This window comes from Cavia porcellus, unplaced genomic scaffold (genome assembly GCF_034190915.1).
Source record: "Cavia porcellus strain 051 isolate PalLab524CR breed Dunkin Hartley unplaced genomic scaffold, mCavPor4.1 scaffold_17, whole genome shotgun sequence".
Lineage (NCBI taxonomy): Eukaryota > Metazoa > Chordata > Mammalia > Rodentia > Caviidae > Cavia > Cavia porcellus.
Window position 1 is genome coordinate 71,692,518 of NW_026947500.1, and position 24,030 is coordinate 71,716,547.

The 24,030-nt window shown below is 60.2% G+C and overlaps 1 protein-coding gene across 6 annotated transcripts in view; it reads left to right on the forward strand.

Moving 5' to 3' along the window:
• Rfx2 (regulatory factor X2) overlaps nucleotides 1–22,911 on the forward strand; it is a 56,752-nt gene extending 33,841 nt beyond the window's left edge. For 2 of the 6 annotated variants that reach the window (XM_063228740.1, XM_063228741.1), the window contains exons 4-18: nucleotides 1,733–1,812; nucleotides 3,507–3,765; nucleotides 8,968–9,042; nucleotides 11,944–12,125; nucleotides 13,507–13,626; nucleotides 15,308–15,423; nucleotides 16,494–16,627; nucleotides 16,832–16,944; nucleotides 17,068–17,225; nucleotides 18,220–18,317; nucleotides 19,196–19,345; nucleotides 20,072–20,280; nucleotides 20,848–21,001; nucleotides 21,664–21,706; nucleotides 21,983–22,911. In XM_063228740.1, the coding sequence (XP_063084810.1) occupies nucleotides 1,733–1,812; nucleotides 3,507–3,765; nucleotides 8,968–9,042; nucleotides 11,944–12,125; nucleotides 13,507–13,626; nucleotides 15,308–15,423; nucleotides 16,494–16,627; nucleotides 16,832–16,944; nucleotides 17,068–17,225; nucleotides 18,220–18,317; nucleotides 19,196–19,345; nucleotides 20,072–20,280; nucleotides 20,848–21,001; nucleotides 21,664–21,706; nucleotides 21,983–22,089 (1,998 nt within the window). In that variant the 3' untranslated portion in view covers nucleotides 22,090–22,911. Of the gene's footprint in view, nucleotides 1–691; nucleotides 837–1,732; nucleotides 1,813–3,506; nucleotides 3,766–8,967; nucleotides 9,043–11,943; nucleotides 12,126–13,506; nucleotides 13,627–15,307; nucleotides 15,424–16,493; nucleotides 16,628–16,831; nucleotides 16,945–17,067; nucleotides 17,226–18,219; nucleotides 18,318–19,195; nucleotides 19,346–20,071; nucleotides 20,281–20,847; nucleotides 21,002–21,663; nucleotides 21,707–21,982 lie in introns of all 6 variants that reach the window. The other 4 variants (XM_063228742.1, XM_063228738.1, XM_063228739.1 and 1 more) reach the window with 4 other exon arrangements.
• The last annotated feature ends 1,119 nt before the right edge of the window (nucleotides 22,912–24,030 follow it).

Here is a 24,030-nt window from a genome sequence, read left to right on the forward strand (position 1 = left end):
GGCGTAAATGCTGTGCGCCACTTCGCCCGGTTTTATTTTCTTTTTGGCTGACCATCCACTTACCCGGAAAGCTCTCCCAGTGCAGGGAATTCTCCAGGAGCCAAGAAAGGTGGCGCTCTTTCACTCATTCATAGACTCAGCCTCATTTGGGGAGCAGCAGGGACCCAGTCCTCATGGAGGAGGACACACAGGCTCCTGGGGGCGGCAGATGCACCCATGGACAGTTGTTGCCACCCCCCACAGATAGGAGATGGCTCCCTGGCTGGCTTATCTTAGAAAACGAAGCTGGGCTGACAGCTGTGCAGCATCCAGGCTTGGGGTGACCTGCAACCTGCATCATTTGGCTTCATGGTCAGAGAGTCTCAAATGAAGCCACTGGACTCTGTCTTTGTAGCACAGAAGCAGCCATAACACATATGTAAGCCACGATGTGTACCAATAAAACTTTATTTACAAACCGCATGAGGGGCCAGTAGGTAGCACAGCCTATAATCTCGGCACTCAGGAGGCTGAGGCAGGAGGACTGCTGTGGGTTAGAGGCCAGCTTGTGCTACATAGCGAGACCTTGTCTGTAGAAAAAAGAGAAAGATCAGATTTGGCCTTTGGGGCAGAGTCTGCAGACTCCAATCTTGAAGGTCCCTGTGTAAACCAGTGGCATGTTTCCAGGTGTGTGTCATCTGATGGTTTCCAGGTGCTGGGAAGGTCTGCAGGGCCCCAGGAAACAAGCAGACCCTTTGGGGAGGCCCAGCAGGGACCTGGGGACCCAGACCAGGGACCTTGCCACAGGACTTGTGTCAAGGCCCTCCCTGGGGACACAAGGGCCAGTGTGGAGCCAGGTATGGAGACACGACACACCTGCCATCCTAGCACTCAGGGAGGGCCTGGGAGGCTGAGGCAGGAGCATCGCAAGTGTGGGCCCAGCCTGAGGGCTTAGCAAGGCCCTGTCTTGAAATGAAAAACCAGAGAAGGGCTGCAGGCATCCCTCAGGGAGAGGACTGGGTTTAATCCCCAGGAACAAAACCCAGACAAGCCTTTTACCGGCGGTGATTTCGGAAGCTGCGCCAACCCTGCCTGGCACTGGCCCCGGCCCAGCTCTTTGTGGGTGACTCAGGCTTCCTCAGTGACCTCCATCTACCTGGTCCCCAGACTTCCACACCCCCCCCCGACTGACCGCACCCCAAGCTGCTTCAGGGGCCACATGCTGGGGAAGCGTACATGGCAGTGCTGGGGTCTCCTGGGGGTGCACTGCACACCAAAGCTCAGGGGGCGCTGCCCCCATGGGGCCCTGCAGCTGCTCCCCCAGAGTTAGAGGCCAAGTCACTGTCAGGGCCCCTCCATGGGAGGTGCTGAAAGGCTGGTCCTCAGATCCACCGGTGCAGGGCTGAACGGGGGCCGGGCTGTGTCCCAGCGCTGGCTTTGCTGCAGGCGCTGGCAGCTGGGGCCCTCCTCATCTGCCCCCACGAGTGCCAGCTGGGGGTGCTGGCCTCGGGTCCCTCAGGCAGGCAGCACAGACCAGCCGGGGCTCTGGAGAGCGCGGCCTGGCCCTCTGGGTCCCAGCGGCTCTGTCCCTTCCGGGTCCCGGCGTCTCCTCCTGCCCCGGGGCAGCGTGGTCCTCGGTGTCCACAGAAGGGAAGAGCAGACCCTTGGGATTGAGATGGTGACCGAGGGCAGTGACGGCGAGGGCCAGCTGTGACACGCCACGTGCAGCAGCATCTGCGTGATGTCCTTGCAGGTCCCGCCGGTGCAGCACGTGTACCCCGCGCAGGTGCAGTACGTGGAAGGGGGTGACGCCGTCTACGCGAATGGAGCCATGTACGTGCCCTCCAGACACCCCCCACCCTGCCCCTCGGAGCCTCTGGAAACATCTCAGTGTCTAAAACGTTTTACAGAACAGCTGGGCATGGTGGCACTCGCCTGTCATCCCAGCACTCTTGGAGGCTGAGGCAGGAGGATCACAAGTTCAAATCCAGCCTGGGCAACTGAGCGACTTAGTAAGACCTTGTCTCAAAAAATAAACAGGGCTGGGCCTGAGGCTGTGTCCAGAATAAACAAGGTCCAGGTTCTAAAGCTGAGGCCTCATGACCCGGACACCATTGCCGCCAGCGCCCTTTGGTCCTCACCTTTGTTAGACTCGGGCTTCCCAGGCTGTTGGCAGAGCTTGGTTTTCCATTTGGCAAGGACTTCTAGAGTTTTCCGCCCACCAGGGGATGCTGGGGCGGAAGCCGAGCCGAGCCCCGGCAGCCTGTTGGGCTGCTGCTCACTCTTCCTTTTCGTTGGGTTTTGTCCGACCCTTCCTCAGCGTGGGGACTGCATTGTGGCGGATGGGAAGGTGTCACTTCCCAGAGCCCCCCAGTAACTGTCCCCAGACACACACCGAGGTGAGTGCGCATGGTCAGACGGCTAGAGTCCAGCTGAGGCCTGTGGGTTGTCCCACGGTCACCTTCCTGGCCTGACCAGGGCCAGAGTTCTGCAGGCTTGTCATGCCGGGGCCTCCCGGGGGACACACCGTGACCTCACGGAGAAGGAAGCCACCCCCTGCCCCGGCCTGGGTCTGCATGGTCAGGAGGGGCTCAGACAGCATGGCGAGCCCTGCGTGCCGGTGTCGGGGGCCAGGCCCAGCCTGTGGTCTCCTGGGAGTGCTTTGTGTGACATGCTGTCATCTTGTTTGTTGCAGGGCTGGGTGGAGCTAAGCACTCCCCACCCAGCCACCTCCCCAGCCCTACTTTATGTTGGGTTTTTTGTTTGTTTTGATTTTTTTTTTTTTTTTGGAGACAGGGTCTTACTGTGTAGCCCAGGCTGGCCTCAGACTCATAGTGATCCTCGGCCTCAGCCTCGCGAGTGCTGGGATGACAGGCGTGCACCGCCATGCCCTGCCCCTGGTCTATGGTTGGAAAAAATCCTAGCTTCAGTTAGTGCCCCGAGCCCTCCGGCCCCCCAGCTTGCAGCTGTGGTGTCCAGTGTGACCGCAGGACATCAGAGCAGGACGAGGACACTGGACGGTCTCAGCAGTCCTTACAGGCACTCACATGCCGGTGTGCGTGTGCACACGTGTATGTGTGTATTCTGTGCACTTGACCCCACACGGCGGTTTGTGTAACCTCGAGCACAGAATTAGCCCGTCTCCCACAAGGAACTCCTGCATGCAGCCGTTCACCACTTTGTTATTTGTTGTTTGCTTCATTGGTTTTCTGAGACAGGATCTTGGTATTTGGTTCAGGCTGGCCTCACACTTGTGGCGATCCTCCTGCCTCAGCCTCCTGAGTGCTGGGATGGCCCGCTTGGAATTTTTAAGTGATCGTTTTTCCCTAAGCAGCCTGGGATCCCGAGTCCATTGAGAGGCGCTGACTTGGAGCTTCCCCTTGGATTCTGGTCCCACGAAGGGGTGGCCCCACGTTCTTGGCCTTGGGCACCTGTGGCTTGCCCAGGCCGTGTGGTGGGTCCCTCAGAAACTCAGCCGGGGCGTCTGGAGGGCCCGGGTTCCAGAGCGGCTTCTCCCTTCCTGCCAGACGAGCGGCCTACGCCTACAACCCCGAGCCTCAGATGTACGCCCCCAGCAGTGCAGCCTCTTACTTCGAGGCCCCGGCTGGCGCCCAGGTGACAGTGGCAGCCTCGTCCCCACCATCGGTCCCCGCTCACAGCATGGTGGGCATCACCATGGACGTCACGGGGAATCCCATCGTGTCCAGTGCCGGCGCCTACCTCATCCACGGGATGGACGGCACCAGGCACTCCCTGGCCCACACCGCCCGGTCCTCGCCAGCCACGGTAAGTGCGGGACTGGGGCTGCCGGGGCTGGGACCACGGGTAGGCGTGTGGGGCTCCGTGATCCCCCGGGTGCTGCTGGGGAGCAGAGCAAGGCACCGCATGGGGACCGTGTCAGGTCTCCGCCATCACCATGGTCACTGTTACCATCTGCCTTCTGGAGGCAGGTCCATCTGCCCATCCAGAGAACTCGGGATTGACCCAAACAGAGGTCAAGTCCCTCCAGAACACACCAAATGCTTAGCTCTGCGCCCTCTTGCGAGATCATTACTGACCTGCTTTAAACCCAACTGTACTTTCAACACGAGAGTTTCCACGATCACTTTTTCTTTTGAGTCAGGGTCTCACCATGTGGTTCAGGCTGGCCTTGAGCTCACTTTGTAGCCCAGGCTGGTCTCCCAACTCGCAACGACCCTCCTGCCTCAGCCTCCCGAGTGCTGGGATGACAGGTTCCACATTCACTTTTATGTGGTTGTATTTTAAAAAATTAACGCAGAGTGAAATTGACTTCTTGGGTGTACAGGGCTATGAGAAGGGACTTGCATAGATTTGTGTCGCTGTCCCCACAGTCAGGACCCAGTGGGTACCATCCTAAAAGCACCGACATGGTCTTTCTGAGTGGCCATAGCCTCCCCACCCCTCCAGGGTCCCGGCCACCACAGATCTAGCCTCCGTCGCTATGGTTTGAAACTTTGGGGTGTCTCGGGTACAAGGAGTGAGAGCGGGTACCCTCTTGAGGTTGGCTTCCTCTGCTCGGCGTGGGTCCTCTGAGGTTCCATCAAGTTGTGACAGCTGTTTGGGGGGAATCACTGAGTAACTCTGGGTGATATAATTTATGTAGCCGTTGCCCAGCCAAGGGGCATCAGAAAGGTTCGAGCTTGGCCCGTGATGAGAAGGCAGTCCTGAGTCTCCAGGGACAGAGTTTTGTGTGGACCTGTGTTTCCCTCTCAGCTGGCCAGCAGCCCACGTGCAATTGCTAGCTGCAAGGTCCCCGTATGTTTGACTTCACTAGAACCTATTTTCTCAAATGGTTATGTCTGTCTGTCTTTCTTCCTTTCTTTTCTTTGTTGTTGAGACACGCTCTTGCTATGTAGTTCAGGCTGACACGGAGCTCCTGGTGATCCTCCTGCCTCAGCCTCCCGAGCGCTGGAATGACCAGCCTCTCCCACACATCGGCCTGGGTTGTTCAGGTTTTCCGTCCCTGTCAGCAGTGAGGAAGCTTCCCGATGCTTTACTGTCCCCAGGTGGTGTCATTGTTTTTTATTTTGTCCAGCAGGGGCGTTGTGTCATTGATTGTGGGTGTCCCTGGCGTTTTCTTCACAGGCTGTGACAGGCTGTGACAGGCTGTGACAGGCTTTTGCTTTTGCCTTCTTGTGGCTGGGTTTGAGTGACGTTGGTCCAGGTGATTTGGTTATTTTTTTAACTGGGTCGGTTGCGTGCTCGGTGGTGCGTTGTGATGATTCGAGTCCCTCACACATCTTCAGTCTGTGCCCCGCTCCTCCCCCGGCTCGAGCTCTCGGGGAGGGGCCTCAAGCCTGGGAAGGGTTTGCCTGGCTGCTGGTCACCAGCATTTCCACCCTGGTCTTTGAAAGCTGTTATAGTTGTACATTTTGTGTTCAGAGCTGCCTTTGTGCAGGCTGTGTGTGAATGGTTTTTAACGGATGAAATGTCCAGTGTTCCACACGCGTGTGGCTGTGTTTCGGCGCCCTTGCTCTGCCCCGGGGATCCGGGTGCCAGTTGTTCTGCTGGAAGCTCCCCGGCTTTTTTCTATTGGTGCCATGAATCGAACTCAGGACCTCGCACTTGCTGGGCAGGTGCTGTGCGGCCGAGCTCCCGGCCCATCGCCCCGTCCTAATCACTGCGCTCTGTAGAAAGCCTTCAGGTCGGATCCAGGGAGTCAGCCCAGTGTTCCCGGCTCAGAATTCTGTTGGTCATTTATATAAATCTCAAGTCTCTGTATGAGCTGTAGGTCATGTCATTTGTCTACAGAAAAAATCATCCTGCCTCACTCATGCTATGTAAATGCCACAAGTTTGGTATTGGTTGAAAGAAGATAGAGCTGGCTTCACTTAAAAATGTCCTTAGCCGAGGCACGGTGAGAATTCCTGTAATCCAGGGCTCTAGGAGGCGGAGGCAGGACAGTTGCAGTTTGAACTAAGCCTAGGCAGTTGAGCAAGACGTTATTTTAGAAATTAAGAAACAGGGGCTGGGGATTTAGCTCAGCGGCATAAGCACCTGCCTTGCAAGCAGGCGGTTGTGAGTTCGATCCCCGGTACCGATAAAAAGGAAAAAGACAAAAAAAAATAAATAAATAAATTAAGAAATAACGGCCTGGGGATGTGGTTCAGTATGAAGGCCCTGATCTCAATCCCCAGGATTGCCACAAAAGGAGACAGGAACGGGCCAGGCATGGGGGTGCACTCCTGTAATCCCAGCACTCGGGAGGCTGAGGCAGGAGGGTCTGTGCCTGGCCTATACGATGAGCTTGAGGCAGCCTGCACTGCAGAGCAAGACCTGTCTCAAAAACACAAGCTCCTTGGGTACTCGTCTCCTCAGGATTCCACAGCGTGGACAGGCCTCAGAGGCCGCTGCCCCTCGCTGACACAGTGACCCTCTCCAGGGAAGGCCCCCGCGTGGTTGTCTGAGTTGCAGACAGAAGCCACCCGTTTCACAGGAAGTCATTTTTGCCTGGGAGCATATCACAGTTCTGGCGATTCTGCCTGAGGGTCCTTGACCAAGCATTTCTAAGTACGGACGGAGCAAGCCGGACACGATATGAGAAATGACCAGTGGCCAGCGTCAGTTTTCAAGCCAAAAACATGAGGGTTTTAGAGGACTTGTGCGTGTTGCGGGAACCGGATGGTGTCCAGAGAGGACAGCTGTCCCCCTGAGGGTGGCCTGATAGTTACGGGTTAAACAAGCCGCGTCAACAGCTGGAACATCTGCAGACCCGGGGGCCCAGTATTTTCCAGGCGATGTTATAAAATCGGGCCCATCAGGGACGCTTTGTTCCAGCTACAGGACGCACATATTTTTATTGAGGTAAAATTCATATAACATAAAATTTGCCCTTCAGCCATGTTGGCCTCCGGGCGCTGGTGAGGAGGAGCAGGGCTCGGGCCCTCGTCTGCGGGGCCGACTGCCCTTCAGCACTTGGATGACACGCACTTCGTGGAGGTTTTTCAACGTGTGGGTTCATGTCTTTCATCAAATTTGCAAAGTTTTCAGCCATTATACTTTCAGACATACTTTCAATTCTAGAATTTTAATTTGTTCCATTTTAGTGGGTTTGTTTGTTTGTTTGTGACAAGATCTTACTGTGGAGCTCAGGCTGGCCATAAACTCACTGTGTAGCCAGGGTGGCCCTGAACTCGCCGCGAGCCTCCTGCCTCAGCCTCCCGAGTGCCGGGTCCCAGGCTGCGGCCACGTCCTGCTTGGCTCCTCTTTACTGGTCTTCGCTGTGTGGTGAGCAGAATGCTCACTGTTTCTTTCACCTCTTTGCACATAATTCCTTTCCTCTCCGAATCTCTTTAAATGGTTGATTTGAATTCTGTGTCATGGATGGAAATCTGGTCTTCCTCACAGACGGCCCTACTGATTTCTCTGTGTCCGTCTGTCCCCTGTTTGCATACCTCATGTTTTGTGGACATCTTCAGGGTTAGGGTGTAACAGCCCTGCCTGCCGAGCCCTCGCTCTCCCTAGGGTTTATTCTGATGCTGCCGACCACTTGGTGACCGTTCAGACAGCTCTATAATATCATTCCTGTCGCGGTGGCTCCTGAACCTCTATGTAGTGGTCAGCTATGGGCTGAGGAGCCCCTGTGAGCCAGGTTCACCTGTTCATCACGGCTAATACTAAGGCTGCATCTGCTTGCGCAAGCTTCTCCTGACTTGGCGCTCAGGAGCCAGGATTCTGCTGGGTTTTGCCCCTAACCCGCCGCTTCTGGGAAAGCCAGGCCTGCCCCACCTCCCCCATGGTTAGGGTTTGATGCCAGGGTTTCCACACCCCACAGGCCGCTGACAGGAAGTACGAAACAACCAATTTTTAGCTGGTGTATTTTGGTTTTTGAGACAGGGTCTCACTTTGCAGTTCAGGTTGGCCTGGAAGGCGTATTGATCCTCCTGCCTCAGCCTCCTGGGATAATATCCCTGTGCCCCTATGCCCAGCCTCACCTTCATTTTAAAAATGTTAATTTATGTTCTATACTGGGTTTATGGCTGCTTTAGATACATTAATGTAACACTGTTTCATTGGCCCACCACAGTTTCTGTGTGTCTGGGAGGCCTGGGTAGATTTAACTAGCACAGCAAGCACTGTTTGTGGGCAGGGCCTTCACGCCCTGTGACAGTGTAAAGGCCACAGTGCTGAGGCCCTATTTTCTTCTTCCTGGAAGTGCTGAGCAGCTCCCAGGGCACCCCAGGTGGGGATCTGCCTTGGGCACCCAGAGCTGAGGGCGACCAGGCGACAGCCACCCGGCTGGCCTCAGGCTGTGGTCAGGGTGCCTGGAGGTCCTGGAGCTCTGGGCCTTCCTTGTCCCAGGCTGTGCCTGTCCCTGTGAGCGCGGTGACCCAGAGGCCAGGAAGGAGCCTGCTGGGGTCTCCATCTGAGCTCTGGGGACCGCGCGTACTTCCCAGGGCCGAGGCCTGGCGACATCCAGCTGTGCACACCGCCGGCCTCCTCCTCCTGCGCATAGCCCTGCCGGCCACCTGCCCTTCCCCGGAGGCCCGGCCACCGTCTCGCGCCTGGCTCGCGTCCCCTGCACCCCTGTGCCGCTCGCGTCCTGCGCCTGGGGCCTCCTCCTGCCCTCCGGTCGCCTGCAGCAGGGAGACCTGGGCTCTAAGGCACGGCAGGCCGGGACATCAGTGCCGCCCGGTGGCCTGGCTTTGACCCTCGATCTCCCCGGGGCCGCAGAGGCCGCTCGGAGGGGACCGCGAGGCTGCCCCGCGCTAGTGGCTCGCAGGTCAGCGCAGGCGCAGTCAGCGATGCGCGTCCACCCGGCGACCTCACCGTGGCTGCCGCTGCGCCCGCGCTCGCCGCCGCGCCCCGGCCCCGCCTGAGCCTCACCTCTTTCTTTTATAAGCGCTCGAATCATTATTTGGATATTAATAAAAGCCTGCATCCCGGCTGTTGCTAACCATCTGATTTCCTTCTCTTTTCTTTTCCTCCTTCCACTTTGCTGTTTTGTTCTGCGCACATTTTCTTTAGCTTCAAATGGCGATCGAAAACCTCCAAAAAAGTGAAGGAATCACCCCGCACAAAAGCGGTTTACTCAACAGCCATGTAAGTGCACGTCTGACCCGTGCTGACCCCGCCCTGCTCGGAGCCGCGATGCACATTTTAAAAGCAAAAGCAGCGGGCGCGGTGGCTCCCGGGAGGCAGGAGGATCCGAGGTGCCAAGCAGGCTGCAGCCAGACCCCGGCTCGGGGCAGGGCTCGTCCTGGGCGCCAGGTGGCGACTGCGGGGCTGGCCTGCCCGGCCAGGGCAGCACTGTGGGAGGCCGAGGCGGGAGGGTCACAGTTCCAGCCCAGCCTGAGGAATTTAGCACTCGGCGAGACCCCAGCTCAAAACCAGATAGGCAGATACACCAATGAAATAAGGACAAAGTAACTCAGTGGGAAGGACCTGGGTTCAATCCCTAGTACCACAAAAACACAAGATTTAATACTCACAGACATGGATTGGCACAGGTGCGGCCGGGGATTTAGCACAGTGGCACGGCGCCTACCTGGCAAACATGAGGTCCTGAGTTCGATTCCCAGTACTAAAAAAAAAAAAAAAATCCAGTATCGTTAAAATAAACAACAAAAAAGAAAAAGCGACCTCACATCAGGAATGTCATGCAGACCTGGAGGGTCAACTTTTTGAAAGACACGATTTTTTGAGAGCAGCAGAAAACAAGCCAATCATGCTGGCTTTAGGTGTGTGCGGCTCCCTCCTTTGCTGGCTCTCGGGAGGGCACAGCGACCTCAGGTCCTGCTTGGGAGGTGGCCTTGGCCTCAACCTCGGCCGCGCCAGGAAGAGGGACCTGCCCAGTGGAGGAGGAAGGCCTGGTCACCTCCCCCGCATCCCTCGCCCTTCCCTGGGCGCCCGATGCGGCCGTGCGCAGCACTGGAGATGTCTTGCCATCGTGAAACCGGGCTTCTGGTATTACGGGAGAAGGACCCCCTTTCTGCCTAACCCCGCCCTAACCGGGACCCCAAGACTTTCCCACCCAACACTGCTGTAGAAGTTGACTTCAGGAAAGGTCCCAAAACCTGGGTTATGGGGCCAGGCCAGCAGGGATGTGTCCTCCACCTGGGCCACCAAGCAAACATAAACATAAAACAAGATGCTGACTGGTGGCCGCTTGCTCCTGGCAGAGGGGACAGCGAGCATTCCTGCTCTGGACCGAGTCTGGAGCAACGCGGTGTCCTCAGCTCAGGGCACCCTGTGTAGGGTCTGCAGCGAGACATCCCCCCGCGCTCAGGCCGTTTCTGCTGGAGACCAACTCAGGCAGCAAACGTCCCAGCTGGCAGGCAGCTGGGGCCCCGGGCGGAGGAGGGCGGATGGTGACGGGGCAGACGGGCGCAGAGACAGACAAAGCATGCGGCCGGCTGTCGAGGCTGCGGGCACACTCGGGCTCCAGGGAGTTCCGCAGGGAAGAGGCCCAGGGCTGCTCCCCGACATGGTCTTGTTCCGACGTGACTTTTCCAGCAGGTGACATCTCCCCGAGCCACCTTCTCCACAGGGACCTGTTCTCTTCCGTCAGGAGCTGTGACCCAGGCTCTAGGGCTCGGTGACACAGTGCACCACACATGCGTCTGTAAAATCACCCTGGACCTGCTCTGGCCACCCTAGAGCCGGGGGTGAGGTGAAGGGTGGGCTGTGTGTGCTGCTGACAGCTGTCCCCAGGGTCCCCGCGGCTGAGATGGCTGTGCTGGAGGACAGTGCCTTCCAGAACCCTCGTGGGGGCACAGCCATGGATCACCTCCGGGGATCCCTCAGGTCCAGGTCCCCTGCCAGCAGGGAGTTGAGCTAACATCTCAGCCTGTGTGCCTCCATTGTCCTGTCTTGGTCAAGGGCAACGCTGGCCTCCAAGGCCACAGCCTGCTCGCACACCCACCTTTAGGAAAGGCCTGGGGTCAACTTGGCCACCTCCCGGCCAGCCCTGCCCAGCATCCAGTCCCTGCTCACACTCTACCGGGGATCGTCTTGACACTTAACGCAGGTCACAGTGCTCTTCTGTCCTCAGCCCTCCAAGGCTCCCATCTCCTTGGGGCCCAAGCCCACGTCCTCTGTGCAGCTGGCAGGGCCCTGCTCCATCTGCCTGTCCATTGTCCCCTCCTGTCTGCTCCTGCCCGTTCTGTTTCAGCCACATGGGCTCCTCATGGCTCCTGCACCTCACCAGGCTCCGTGGTGCCCCAGGGCCTTGGCATGGGCTGTGTCCTCTGCCCCATGACTTGTTGGCATGCTTGCTCATTGTGTCCTCTCAGTGAGCCTTCCTGACTTGATTTTAAACTGCAGGGCCCCCTCCAGCCCTCCTGTCACCCTGCGCTCAAGACTCCTTCCTGGGATGCATGTTCTCTGGGTGCTCAGCACCATCTTGGCAGGCGCTGTGCAGACTCTATAGCGGGCGGAGCTCTCTATAGGAGAGATGCCCACTTTGGTCCTGTGGGATGCAGGACATGGGCACGAGGGTTGTGTCAGAGTCCAGCACAGTGGGGCGTGCCAGCTGCTGTGCGTCTGACTGCTCTGGGTGGAGACAGAGCTTCTGGGGTGCCCTGCCCAGTGGGCACTGAGGCCCTTGGGGCACTGGGCATGCCGCGGACGTTCTTGGGACGCTCACTGTAGAGTCAGGTCCGACCTGGGTCCCCACTGCGCGTCAGCAGCTGGGTCTGGGGCACTGGCCGCCTCCGCATCACACAGTGCAGGGCTCTGCCTGCATCTGCCTGGCACTCGTGGCTCCGTCCTTTGGGCTCTGGAGACCCATCGGTCACGAGCTTGGAGCCCAGAAGGTCTCCATCCCGCGCGGGTTTTTATCAAATGCGTGGGGAGACCCCAGAGCCAGGCCGGTGTGCGTGGGAAGGACAGACACGCGCGTCCAAAAAGCCGGCAGCAGCGGGCTGGGCGGCCTCCCCGGGCGGTACTCAGAGCTGGGCCGGAGCCCGGGCTCTGACCGCTGCCCGCGCCTCTCCCGCCCAGCTCCAGTGGCTGCTGGACAACTACGAGACGGCCGAGGGCGTGAGCCTGCCCAGGAGCTCCCTGTACAACCACTACCTGCGGCACTGCCAGGAGCACAAACTGGACCCGGTGAACGCCGCCTCCTTCGGGAAGCTCATCCGCTCCGTGTTCATGGGGCTGCGCACGCGGCGCCTGGGCACCAGGTGGGTGGCACCGCCCCGCCCCCATTCCCTCTCCTCCCCTCCCCCTCCCCCGTGCCATCACACCTGCCTGGGGTCACCATTTCTTCCTGCCTCTCCCTGTTCTGTAGCATGGGAAGCACCATGTGTCACACGCACCCCGCCATTCCAGTGCACCCCCAACTTGGAAAGCACTGAGAGGGAGCAGGTGGCCAGAGCGCTGCAGTGGCCACCACGCCGTGGCCATGCCAGAAGGGGCGTCCGGGCGCTCTGTGCACCCGCAGGAGTGGGCTGCCTGTGGACATGGCTGGGGACTGAAGGAGCAGAGTCCTTTGGTCCCTGACACCTGCCAGCCCTTTCCAGAGCTAGTCATTACAAAACTAGAGGTCAGAGGAGGCCAGGCCTAGGTGTGGTGGTGCAAAACTACGAGCCCAGGGCTCTGGGAGGCTGAGGCAGGAAGACTCCAAAGTCCTGTCTCAAAAAAATATAAAAGGGCCAGGGATGCGGCTCAGTGCAAAGGCCCTGAGGTTCAGTAAACAGTATCTACCACCAAAAAAAGGGAGGGCAGGGCCTGGGGAAAAAGGACCTGGAACCTGAGTCCTGAGATCCCAGCCTGCTGCCTGTGAGGCTACACCTGGGGGGTCCGTGCGTCCGCCCTGGGACTCGGGCTTATTTCTCTGGTTTTCTTCCCATGTTCCTATGCTTTTCTCCTCAGCTAAGCATGTGCCTGTTCTAGATTCAAGAAAGGTCCAGAGGCCTCTCAGTTGTCCTTACTATGAGCCTGAGCCCACAGACGTGGCCTGGTGACCTGGGCAGTCGGCCAGTTAGCAGAGCCCTGGGGCTTCTCCTTCAGGAAGTAACCCCAAGGCCTCCGGTCACCTGCTGCTGCAGTGTCTGGGACAGCACCCCGGCACGACACGCTGCCCTTCGGGGAGGCCTCGTTATCATGCACCAAAGGGCCGCCACGGGGAGAGCTGCTGATATCAGTCCCGACACCGCTCTTCCCACCAGGAGGAGCAGGGCTGTCAGAGCCCAGTTACACTGAAACCAAACAGCCCCGCAGCCGGGGTGCTGGCGCGCACCTGTCATCCCAGCACTCTGGAGGCTGAGGCAGGAGGATCCCTAGTCCAAGCCCAGCCTGGGCAATGTGGAGACTTAGTGAGACTGTCTCAAAATAAAAGGGGCTGGGTTGGGGCTGGGGCTCCGTGCAAAGGGCCTGGGCTCCATCCCCAGCGCTCAGAATAAACAAACCAAAGGGCCTCTCTATGAGAAGCTCTTGCGGGCGGAATTTCCCCATGAACGTTTCCTGCACTGCTCGGGAGACCCCAGACCACACTGGCCGAAAGCAAGGTCCGAGGGGGACGGGAGGGCCTGTCTTATCACTCCGCCTGCGTGTGCTTCGCAGGGGAAACTCCAAGTACCACTACTATGGCATCCGTCTGAAGCCGGACTCCCCGCTGAACCGGCTGCAGGAGGACACTCAGTACATGGCCATGCGGCAGCAGCCCCTGCACCAGAAGCCCAGGTGGGTGACAGCAAGCTGCCAGGATGCTGTCCCCGAGCCCGAGGGGGTGGTGGGCCCCCTTGGCTCCTGACCTGGGGACACACTCACACAGCTGCCCCCAGCGCCGGGACGTGCCAGCCTGCATGCAGGCCTGGCCACTGGCAGGATTCTCACATTGGGCATTTCAAAAAAAAAAGCCTGGCATCCCAGCAGCAGCCAGGCTGAAGCAGGCGCAGGCTGTGAGTTCAAGCCCAGCCTGAGCTCCACAGAGACCTTGTCTCAGAGACGCCGAACCACGGAGGCTGGATCATCAGTAACACATTAAAGTCTCGGGGCCGGGCATGTGTGATGTGGGTTCCACCCCCAGCTGTGCCCTGTGTGCCCCTGGCAGCCTCTGCGCTCTCCTGTCGCCTTTCCCGCGGGCCACGGAGCTGAAGTCGCATAGCTTTCATGCCACAGCGTCGTGCCAAGGTCGATCCCTTCTCTGACCTCTGCATCCAGTAGCCACAAGAGGCTGGTTGCTTTCTGGAATATTCTCTGGGAGACCTTTGGACCTTCTCCAAAGAGCCAGAGAGCAGATCCCTCCGCGCTGCGGTGCTGGGGTTGTGCCACAGAAGCAGCCGCAGGTGATCGCTGCTAAGTGAGCGTGGCCACGTGCCAGGAAAGTTTGATTGATAAAAACAACCGGCAGCGCCGGCCCCTGGGCCATCGGAGTTTACAGCTGCTTGGCTAAGGGTCCCCCAAAGGCTCCTCCTGGCAGCTTCTAGTGCCCCCACCACGGGCCAAGGAGCACAGCTGGTCCCTCCCAGTGTGACACCCTGAGGGCAGCGACTGTGCCATTCTCCTCCGGGTGGCTCAGACGGCCACTCAGGAAAGCCTGGACACCCCACTGCAGGTGAAGGGGACCTCCAGGGCTGAGAGGAGGCCGCTGCCCTCTCCCACCCTGTCCACACAGAGACTGTCACCAGGCGGCGTGTCATTTCAGGAGAGGCACGTGTCTGTCACAAGGATGGGCCTGGGCCACGGCACCGGGAAGCCACAGCGTGGCTCACCCAGCGCCTCCCCTTCCTCCCGGGAGACGCAGCCCCACCTCTGTGCAGGGACAGGCGTGCCCATGCCAGGCAACTCCTGCCCTGCTGTTTGGCACAAAAACAAAAGAATCTCCTTGGAACACGCTGTAGGGAGACATCCAGTTGTGCATGGAGAGTCTCCTGGCTGTCTAGGAGATACAGTCGGGAAACGGTACTTAGGGACACAGCAGGTGGACACCCACAGATGAGGGTGCATGGTGGGGTCCCCCCTGCACGGCGGGGTCCATGCACACACTGGACTGTTACACAGCCGTGAAAAGAGAGGCAACCCGATGCTGTCATAGCTCGGATAGGCCTGGAGGTCGTGCTGCTCACAAGGGGACACATTGCTGGGTCAGGCTCCCGGAGGGCCCGGGCCGAGAACAGAGACAGGAAGAGGGCGGTGGGGCCGGGTGGGGAGGCGACGGCAGCCGGCACCTCCTGGGGACAGGGCTGATGAGGGGACCTGAGAAGGTTCTGGGGTGTGGGCGGCTGCACAGCCGGGCAGTGCCTGCGCTTCCTGTTGCCGAGCTGGGTGCTTACGAATGGTTTCGATGGTACGTTTTGTCTTACTGACTTGGCCACACTCCTAAAAAAGGAGCCTCACAGTGGCACCTGTGTCCCCTGCCCAGGTACCGGCCAGCCCAGAAGACGGACAGCCTTGGGGACAGCAGCTCCCACAGCAGCCTTCACAGCACGCCCGAGCAGGCCATGGCCACGCAGAGCCAGCACCACCAGCAGTACATCGGTGAGGGGTAGCGCCTGCCGGGACGGTCCCCTCAGGCCACCGCTTCCCGCCGTGCGCACAGAGATCTAGCTGAATCACAGTCCCTGAGATTTTAGAGCAATCGGCGTGCACCTCTGAAATGTGATGTATAAAGTGACCGTCAGAAACATAAGTACATAGCTGAGCAGGGTGCACACTGTCACCCTCACCGTGGAAGGCTGAGGCAGGAGCGTCACAAGTTGGAGGCCAACCTGGGCAACTCAGCGAGACCCTGCCGCAAATTTTTTTTAAAAAAAGCTAGGGATGCAGCTCAGTGCAAAGGGCCTGGGTTCAACAAAAATTAAAAGATGAGTATAGACCGTCAGAAAGAATAGACGATGATCCATTGTGTCCTGGCACATTGTCCAGCAGTCCCGCAGGACCTGGCACAATTAGGGTCCTCCAGGTGGCACCAGCCTCTCAGTCTTGCTTGGGGACCTGCAGGCTGGGGTCTAAGCTTAGAATCTGCCCCTGGGCACAGCTCGGGAAAGGCTGACATCAGCGCTGTTATCGGGGAGACACGCTTGCCGGTTTCCACAGTTGCACTGAGGGGGTTTGGTTTGGTTTGCAGTACAGGACCTTCACACTGAGCCACGTCCCCAGCCCTTTTTTTAATTTTGTATTTTGAGAAAAGGTCTCCTTGAGTTGCCCAGGCTGGGCTGGAACCTGCCGCCTCCTGCCTCAGCCTCCCAGGGTGCGGGATTTCAGGCCCGCACCGCCACACCCGTCTCAGCCCGTGTTCTCTGAGTCTGGACAGAACCCTTGTGTTCTGGGGGTGGGTTTTCGAGGGAGACTGAGATGATGCCGGGGTGCTGTCAAGCTGTGACACCCCGGTGGTGGTGATAGGAGTCGAGGTCCAGAGCCCTCGCTGTGTCCCCAGGCGTGTGTGTAGCTCCTGTCGCAGCCCTGGGAGGTAACCAAGTGGCTCTGAGAAAAGCCGAGAATTGCAAAGGTCACTGGCCTGCGGGTGGAGCCAGGGCGGAGCGGGGCTGTGGGTCTAGGAGTGTCACCCCACCCCATCTTTCTGTTCTTACGATCCCCACGTCTGACAGCCGTGTCCTCCCCAGATGTGTCCCATGTGTTCCCAGAGTTTCCGGTGCCCGAGCTGGGCAGCGGGCTGCTGCAGGAGAGCATCACGCTGCGCGACGTCAAGGCCCTGCAGCTAGCGTACCGACGGCACTGCCAGGTGACCGCGCCGGCCCTGGGTGGCCTGGGGGGCAGAGGTGACGGAGCCCCGTGCCCACTGCAGGGTCCCCTCTGGGCGGCAGCTGCTCTGTTCCCAGGGCCTCCCGTCTCTCCTGTCACCCCAACCCCCGCCGCATCCCGGGTCATGGCTCCTGGCCAGGGCACGACCCCTGTAGCCTCTATGGACCCTGTCGCTTCCCCCCAGGCCACCCTGGATGTAGTCACGAACCTCCAGTTCCACTACATCGAGCAGCTGTGGCTGTCCTTCTGGAACTCCAAAGCCACCTCCGGCGACGGCCCTGACTCCCTCCCCGCCAGGTGACAGCCATGGTGCCCACATAGGGGGACCCCCGACTCCCCCATCAGCTGCCCTGGGCTGGGACGAGAAGGGAGGGCGGCCGGGCCCCAGTCCCCGCCTCACCAGCCCGGCCTGGCCCGCAGTGAGGAGGAGCCCGAGGCGCAGGCCACGCTCCCTCAGGACAAGCTCATCTCGCTCTGCAAGTGCGCGCCCATCCTCAAGTGGATGCGGAGCTGCGACCACATCCTGTACCAGGCGCTTGTGGAGATCCTCATCCCGGACGTGCTGCGCCCGGTGCCCAGTGAGTGACCCCTCGCCCTGCCCTTGCCGCCCTTGCCCGTCTCCTCCACCAGCATCACCTGCGGGGCTTCCTTTCGCCTCACCGCTGACCCAGGGTGACGGGCAGCACGCGTGAGCCCGGGAGCTCTGCCCAAGCAGCCACCCTTATCCCAAGGATGCACCAGCGCCGCTGTCCCCAGGAGCCCCTCAGGTGCTGGGGGGGCCCTTCCTGTGTGGCAGGGGAATGGCTGTGGCTTAACCCCTGCCAAGATGTGCACCGTGGGCTCCTGTGCCCTGACATCTCCATGGCATGTGGGGGGTGAAGTCAGTGACAGGCGCCCTGTGCCTGGCTGGCCTCTGGAGCTCCCCAGGGCTATGCCCCAGCCCAGGCCACACCCCACCATCCTGAGGGAGGACAGGAAGCTGCACACAGGTCTCAGGAGGAACCTGAGGCTCAGGCTGTCTGAATGATCTGCTCCAGCCAGACATGGTGCAGACACCTGTCATCCCTGCACTCTGGGAGGCTGAGGCAGGAAGGAGGGTCAACTGAGCAACCCAGTGAGCTCTGTCTCAAAATACAAAGAGCTGGCATGCAGCTCAGGCAGAGGCCCTGGTTCAACCCTTAGTGCCGACCACACCGGTCTGTTCTTCCCGGAGCCCCAGGGCCATTCACTGTCTCTTGTGGCCTCAGCTGCCTGGACACTGGTCAGTGTGGCTGTCAGCCCAGCAGAGAGGTCTGCGTTTACGACCTGTTTTATTTTATTTTATTTTTGTGGTACCAGGGGTCGAACTCACAACTGCATGCTTGCAAGGCAGGCGTTTATGCTGCTGAGCTAAATCCCCAAGTTTCATTATGCTGCTTCTTTTCCATCAAAAAGTAGCTCTGAGAACTGCTAGAACCAAGGGCAGAGGCCAGAGGCCACCTGTGCCGAGTCCCCCTTGCCCTCAGGCTGCTGTGTCCCCTCCCTGCACTGTGCCTGTCACCCCTCACCGCTGGCCTCATGCTGTGTCCCCAGGCACCCTGACGCAGGCCATCCGCAACTTCGCCAAGAGCTTGGAAGGCTGGCTGACCAACGCCATGAGCGACTTCCCGCAGCAGGTCGTCCAGACCAAGGTGACAAGCGGGGCCGTGGCCCACACCCGAGGGCCCCGCATGCTGCACAGGGACAGGGCCTGGCGTGGCCGGGAGGAAGGGGGACACGAGGACCACAGTGCCCTGTGTCACAAGGGCGACAGCTGGCAGCAGGGAAATGGCAGAAGGCGTCACTGGAGAGCACTCCTGGGGGCAGACTGTTTACTCAGCCATCACCCAAGGGCCGCTCATTCTCCTTGCTTCCGCCCCATTTGTGGGCCACAGATCAGAACTTGAAACCCAGAGTGGGCTGGCCTGTGAAAACCAGCCCCTGGCATTCTTTCCAACGTATCTTAAGTGGCTTTTGATGGCCATTTTGGGCGCTGTGGTGGAACACCTGTAATCCCACCTACTCAGGAGGCTGAGGCAGGAAGGTCTTGAGTTCCAGCCTAGCCTGGGCAACTAAGCAGGCTCAATCTCAAAATAAAAGTGAAAAAGGGCTGGTGCGGACTAGTTCAGCACGCAGGAGGCCTTGGGTTCCACCCTTAACTCTGCACCAAAAAAACCCCAAACAAACCCGAAAACTGTCGGTGTGGCCAGGGCCCGGATCCGGCAGCATGCATTACCATGCACACCCGGGAACTGACCTGTTGGCCTGCAGACCAGTGCACTAGAGTCACCTAGGCTGGTGTGGCAAATTCAGATTCTCAGGATGCGGCCCCAAGCGTGCTCCGGCTGCGCCCTGGAATCTGTTTTGCATAGCCAGAGGGCTTGCAGAAGGCGAGGAGTCCCTTTTGGGACTCTGGGTGTGAGGGATGGCGCTGGCGGCCCCAAGTGGCTTCCGGCCGGCCGACCTCACCTTGGGCCATTACAGTGGTGGGACCCCGCCCACTCGTCTGACCACGCCCCCCCGGCCGCAGGTGGGCGTGGTCAGCGCTTTTGCGCAGACTCTGCGGCGCTACACGTCGCTCAATCACTTGGCGCAGGCAGCGCGCGCGGTGCTGCAGAACGCGTCCCAGATCAGCCAGATGCTCAGCGACCTCAACCGCGTGGACTTCGCCAACGTGCAGGTGACTCCGCCGATGCAAAGCAGGACCCAGAGCTGACCGCAGAGCTCTGGGGGGCCCTCAGGTTTAGCACAGTGCAGGAACAACGTGGCAGGTGGCCCGGGGCACAAGCCCTGAGCTGGCTTTTACCTCATTTGCCCCTGTGCCCAGTCATTTGAAAAATGAATACAAGCCTTTCAGGGTGGTGCACATCTGTTCGCCCAGCCCTCTGGGAGGCTGAGTCAAGAGGATCGAAAGTTTGACTGCAGCCTGGGCAATTTAGAGACATAGTGGTAATCCCATTTCCAAGTAAAATAAAGACCCAGAAGTGTAGGTGAGTGGCGAGCATGTGCAGGGCCCCACCCGGTTCCATCTGCAGCCTGGTGAACAGTAAGATTAATACAGGGAGAAGAGAGCGCGTTGGAGCAGACCAGCCATGAGCTTTGGTCTGGAAAGGCTTCCTATGCGTTCTTAGACACAGTTATCAGAGGCCAAGGTCAGGAAGGGTCTGCTCTGTGCGACAGTGTGTTTGTAGCTATGTGAGGCCCTAGGCCCCATCCCAGCACCAAAAAATCCAACAAAAACAGCTGGACGTGCTCACACACACACCAGCCCAGGCAGCTTCCTGAGATGCAGTCTCAAAGTGAAGAGGCCGCGCGCTGCTCACTTGTGGGTGCTTGTCTAGCCTGTGCGGGACACTGGGTTCCGCTGCGGAACCGAGGAGTCAGCGCCCGTCTGCCCTCCCCCCAGGAGCAGGCCTCGTGGGTGTGCCAGTGTGAGGAGGGCATGGTGCAGCGGCTGGAGCAAGACTTCAAGGTGACGCTGCAGCAGCAGAGCTCGCTGGAGCAGTGGGCCCGCTGGCTGGACAGCGTGGTCAGCCAGGTGCTCAAGCAGCACGCGGGCAGCCCCAGCTTCCCCAAGGCCGCGCGGCAGTTCCTGCTCAAGTGGTCCTTTTACAGGTGAGCCCTGCCTGGGCGGGCCTGGCCCTCAGCCCCCAGCTGCTAACAGAGAAGTGTGATGGTGTCCTGAAGGCCAGTAGTGTTCCCTGTCTAGCTATCATCAAAGCCAGCCGGCGGAACCCCGTGCGGCTCCGTGGCAGGGGCTCACCTAGCATGAGCTAGACCCTGGGTTCCATCCCCAGCCCCACAAAGAAGAGGGTCTGTCCTGAGCCCTCTGCTGGCTGCCAAGCTCTCCTCCTCAGCTCTCTCCTCCTGTCCTCCCTGGTCTCGGTGCCTCAGGGCCTTTGCACTTGCTCTTGCGGTGCCTGGAACATCTTTTCTCCAGGCAGCTATCAGAACCAGTTCACCCCAGACTTCTCCAAATACCATGTCCTGCCCGTCCCATCCCCTCCTGTGTCAGGTTGCACCCTCTCCACGTACCCTCCGGAGGGGGACTCCTGCTGGCAGAGCTTCCCACAGGCTGTAGGTCTAAGGCTGCTTGGGTTCTGGGGTCCCCAGCCCGGGTCAGCACAGCCAGGCCCAGGCCCACGCTCTGTCCCTCGAGCATCGCCCCTGTCGCCTGCCCAGCTCCATGGTGATCCGGGACCTGACCCTGCGCAGTGCGGCCAGCTTCGGCTCCTTCCACCTCATCCGCCTGCTCTACGACGAGTACATGTTCTACCTGGTGGAGCACCGAGTGGCTGAGGCCACTGGGGAGACGCCCATCGCCGTCATGGGGGAGGTGAGGCGGCGCCCAGCGGCCCAGTCCCGGGACAGTCCGCCCCGTGAAGAGCCCCTGTGGTGGGAAGTCGCCTCCCACGCCCCCTGCCAAGCGTGCCCCACAGGGCGCTTCTTGTCTGGAGTCGCCTGTCCCGGGTGTTGTTTTCTGTCCGTGGGCCCATGCTGTGTCCTGCCCCTGGCGGCCTCCGTCCGCGCATGCCCCGGCAGGTGTCACAGCCCCAGTCCTGGCCTGGCTGAGTGACGTCCCAGCATGTCAGCGGACCGTGCTGCCTCGTTAACTTGATCAACTTAGGCTGGAACTTAGGCTCCTCCTGCCTCAGCCGCCTGGGGTGCTGGGATCACGGCCCTGCACCTCTGCCCTGGGCTGCTCTCAGTACATGGAAATCACAGCCCGAGGCCACCGGGAGGCCGGGGGAGGGTGTTTGGATCTTGCCCACAGCTGGGCACAGGGCCCAGGACCACGGCCGGCTGGCCCACGGTCCCCAGGCTGCCACCTGGAAGCCCAGTGCCTTTCCCAGCCCGACCTGCAGCCCCCAGGGGCTGGGGAAAGGTCAGGCCACTTGTCCTGGCAGAAGCCGAGTCCACACAGAACCAGAAGTGGGTTTAGCTGAGGCTTGAGTCCCTGTCGGCCCTCGAGGCCCTGACTCTGGGCTTCTCTTGCAGTTCAATGACCTCACCTCCCTGTCACTGACGCTGATCGACAAAGGTATGCACAGCTTGGCTTCCCCAGGTCCCTGGGCTCCAGGTCACCAAAGCCAGTGGAAATTGCAGCAGCCCCTGGGTGGTGTGGGGACCCCAGGGAGCTGCCATGCAGACAGCGGGTGGTGGCTGGGAAGGGAGTAACAGCTGGCCAAGGCCTGAGGCCTCCCGCAGCCACGTCTGTGTCCCTGGGAACATGACACAGGCCACCAAGGGCACGGTGGGTGGCGGGGTGGGTTTCACGGGGACCTCTCTGACGGACTCTGTCCCCACCCCCACGCAGACGATCTGGGCGCGGAGCGCAGTGCCGAGGACCCCCACAGCCTGGGCGAGCCCCTGGTGAAACGGGAGCGCAGCGACTCGGGCCCCCAGCTGCACGGGGGCGTCTAGCACCTGGCACCGGGCGCCCTCCGCACGCGAGGTCCCAGAAGGCGTCACCAGGTCGCTCTGGGAACCTGGACTCCCTGGCCCCACCGCACTGTGCCTCTTAGACGCCTTGACGTTTACTCTGGGGGCGCGCCGGGCACTGATGAGAAACACGGTTCCACATGCTGCCACCGCCGCCGCGAGGACCCTGCCCCTTGTTTCGGGGCGCCCCCGTGGCAGCCCGAGCTTTGTACCGCGTCCCCGTGAGAGCCGGAGAGCTGTGCGAAGCGCTGGTCCCCGCCACAGGCTGCTTCTCCCCTGTCAGTTTTCACCACAGATGACAAACCCAGCGCCAGCCGTCCCCGCCGGGCCCTGCACTGTTGGGGGCACAGAGCCCGCCCCCAGGCTCCCCTGGGAACAGAGTCCCTAGGGCTTGTGGGCAGAGGACCTCCTCCCACCGTGTGCCTTGCGGCCTTGCTGGCCAGCCGGCCTCAGGGTCTGTCCTGAGCAAGAGCTCCTGCCCTCTGGAGCTCACGCCTGCCTGCGGCTCGCTCCGGGAGCAGCGACCCAGGGTCACCGCGCGTCCCCGGGCTGTGGCAGCCGCTCCCCTTTCTCCCGCGACCCCACCTGGAGGCTTCCAAGCGGCCCCCACTTTGTGAGCGGCCCTGGATCGCCCTTCAGAGCGGAGACTGGGGACAGACCGGGCTCCGGCCCGAGCCCCACGTGCAGAGGTCACAAGGGAAGCGCCCGGAAGGCAGGCCGAGCTTCCCGCCGGGAGATGTTCATGCCCGTAGTTCGTGCTGTTTGTTCTTAGGAGGTTTCTTTACTATGAACGTGTCTCACACACACCGGTCTCGCTGTTGCTCTTTGCCTCCTCCCTCCCGTTTCCCATTGTTGTTTGGAGCCCAGATCTCGCCACCCGGCCCAGGCCGGCCTCAGACTCGCAGCCGTCCTCCTGCTGCAGACTTGCAAGGGCGCCGATGACGTGCCTGTGCCACCACGCCGTTTCCTCATCTCTGGTACTGGAGCTGGGACCCAGGGCCTCTGCACTGAGCTACATCCCCAACCCCACTCTTATTTTTTATTTATTTCAAGACAGGGTTTCTTGATAAGTCACTGAGGTTGCCAGGCTGTAAGTCAAATTTGTGATCCTCCTGCCTCCGCCTGCCAGAGTGCTGGGATGACAGGCGTGCGCCACTGCACCCAGCTCCATTCCTGGTTTTTTGTAGCACAGGGAACATGCTCATTTGGGGGGGGGGGTGTTCATTCAGCCCCGACCCCCACACAGTGCCCCAGGGGGTGCAGCCATGCCCTGCTCTGGGCACCATGGCTGTGTCCCGCACCGCCTGCCCGTGCGGGGATCGAGGCTCTGAGCTTGGGCCTTGCAGCATCCGCTGCCAAGCTCCCTTAGCCAGGAGCCCCGAGGCCGTGGGGGCTGTGCTCGGCCAGGGGCAGTGTCAGCCAGGCCAGTGCCTGCACGGTGCTGACCACCCAGGTGCAGCAGGACCACCAGGTGCCCGAGCCCAGCCAAGCTGATGGTTCCTCCAGAGTTCCTCGAGGGTCAGCCTAAGTGCCCCATCTTCAGGGCCTGTGTAGGTGAGGGGCCACTTTCTGGGGACGGAATGGGTCCATGGTCAGGAGGGCCCTGGATAGAGACCACTCAGATGCCAGCTCAGGGGCCTGCACCCCCAGACACCAGCCTTGGCCTGGCCCAGGGTCCCTGAGTTTATAGGTGACACTAAAATGGGGCTGGGTTCCCCGGATTGGGGTCTCCAGGCCCCGTGCTTCCTTCGCAGCTTGGCGGCTCCATCCTGAAATTCTGTGAGGGTTTAGATTTTGCTCCTGTCCTGCAGTGCTGGGGCGGAACCCGGGGCCCTCTCCCAGGCCACTTGAATTTTCCCTTTGGAGCCAGGGTCTCCCGGGTCCCACAGGCTGGGCTCACCTCAAAGTTCTTAAGTTTTCAAC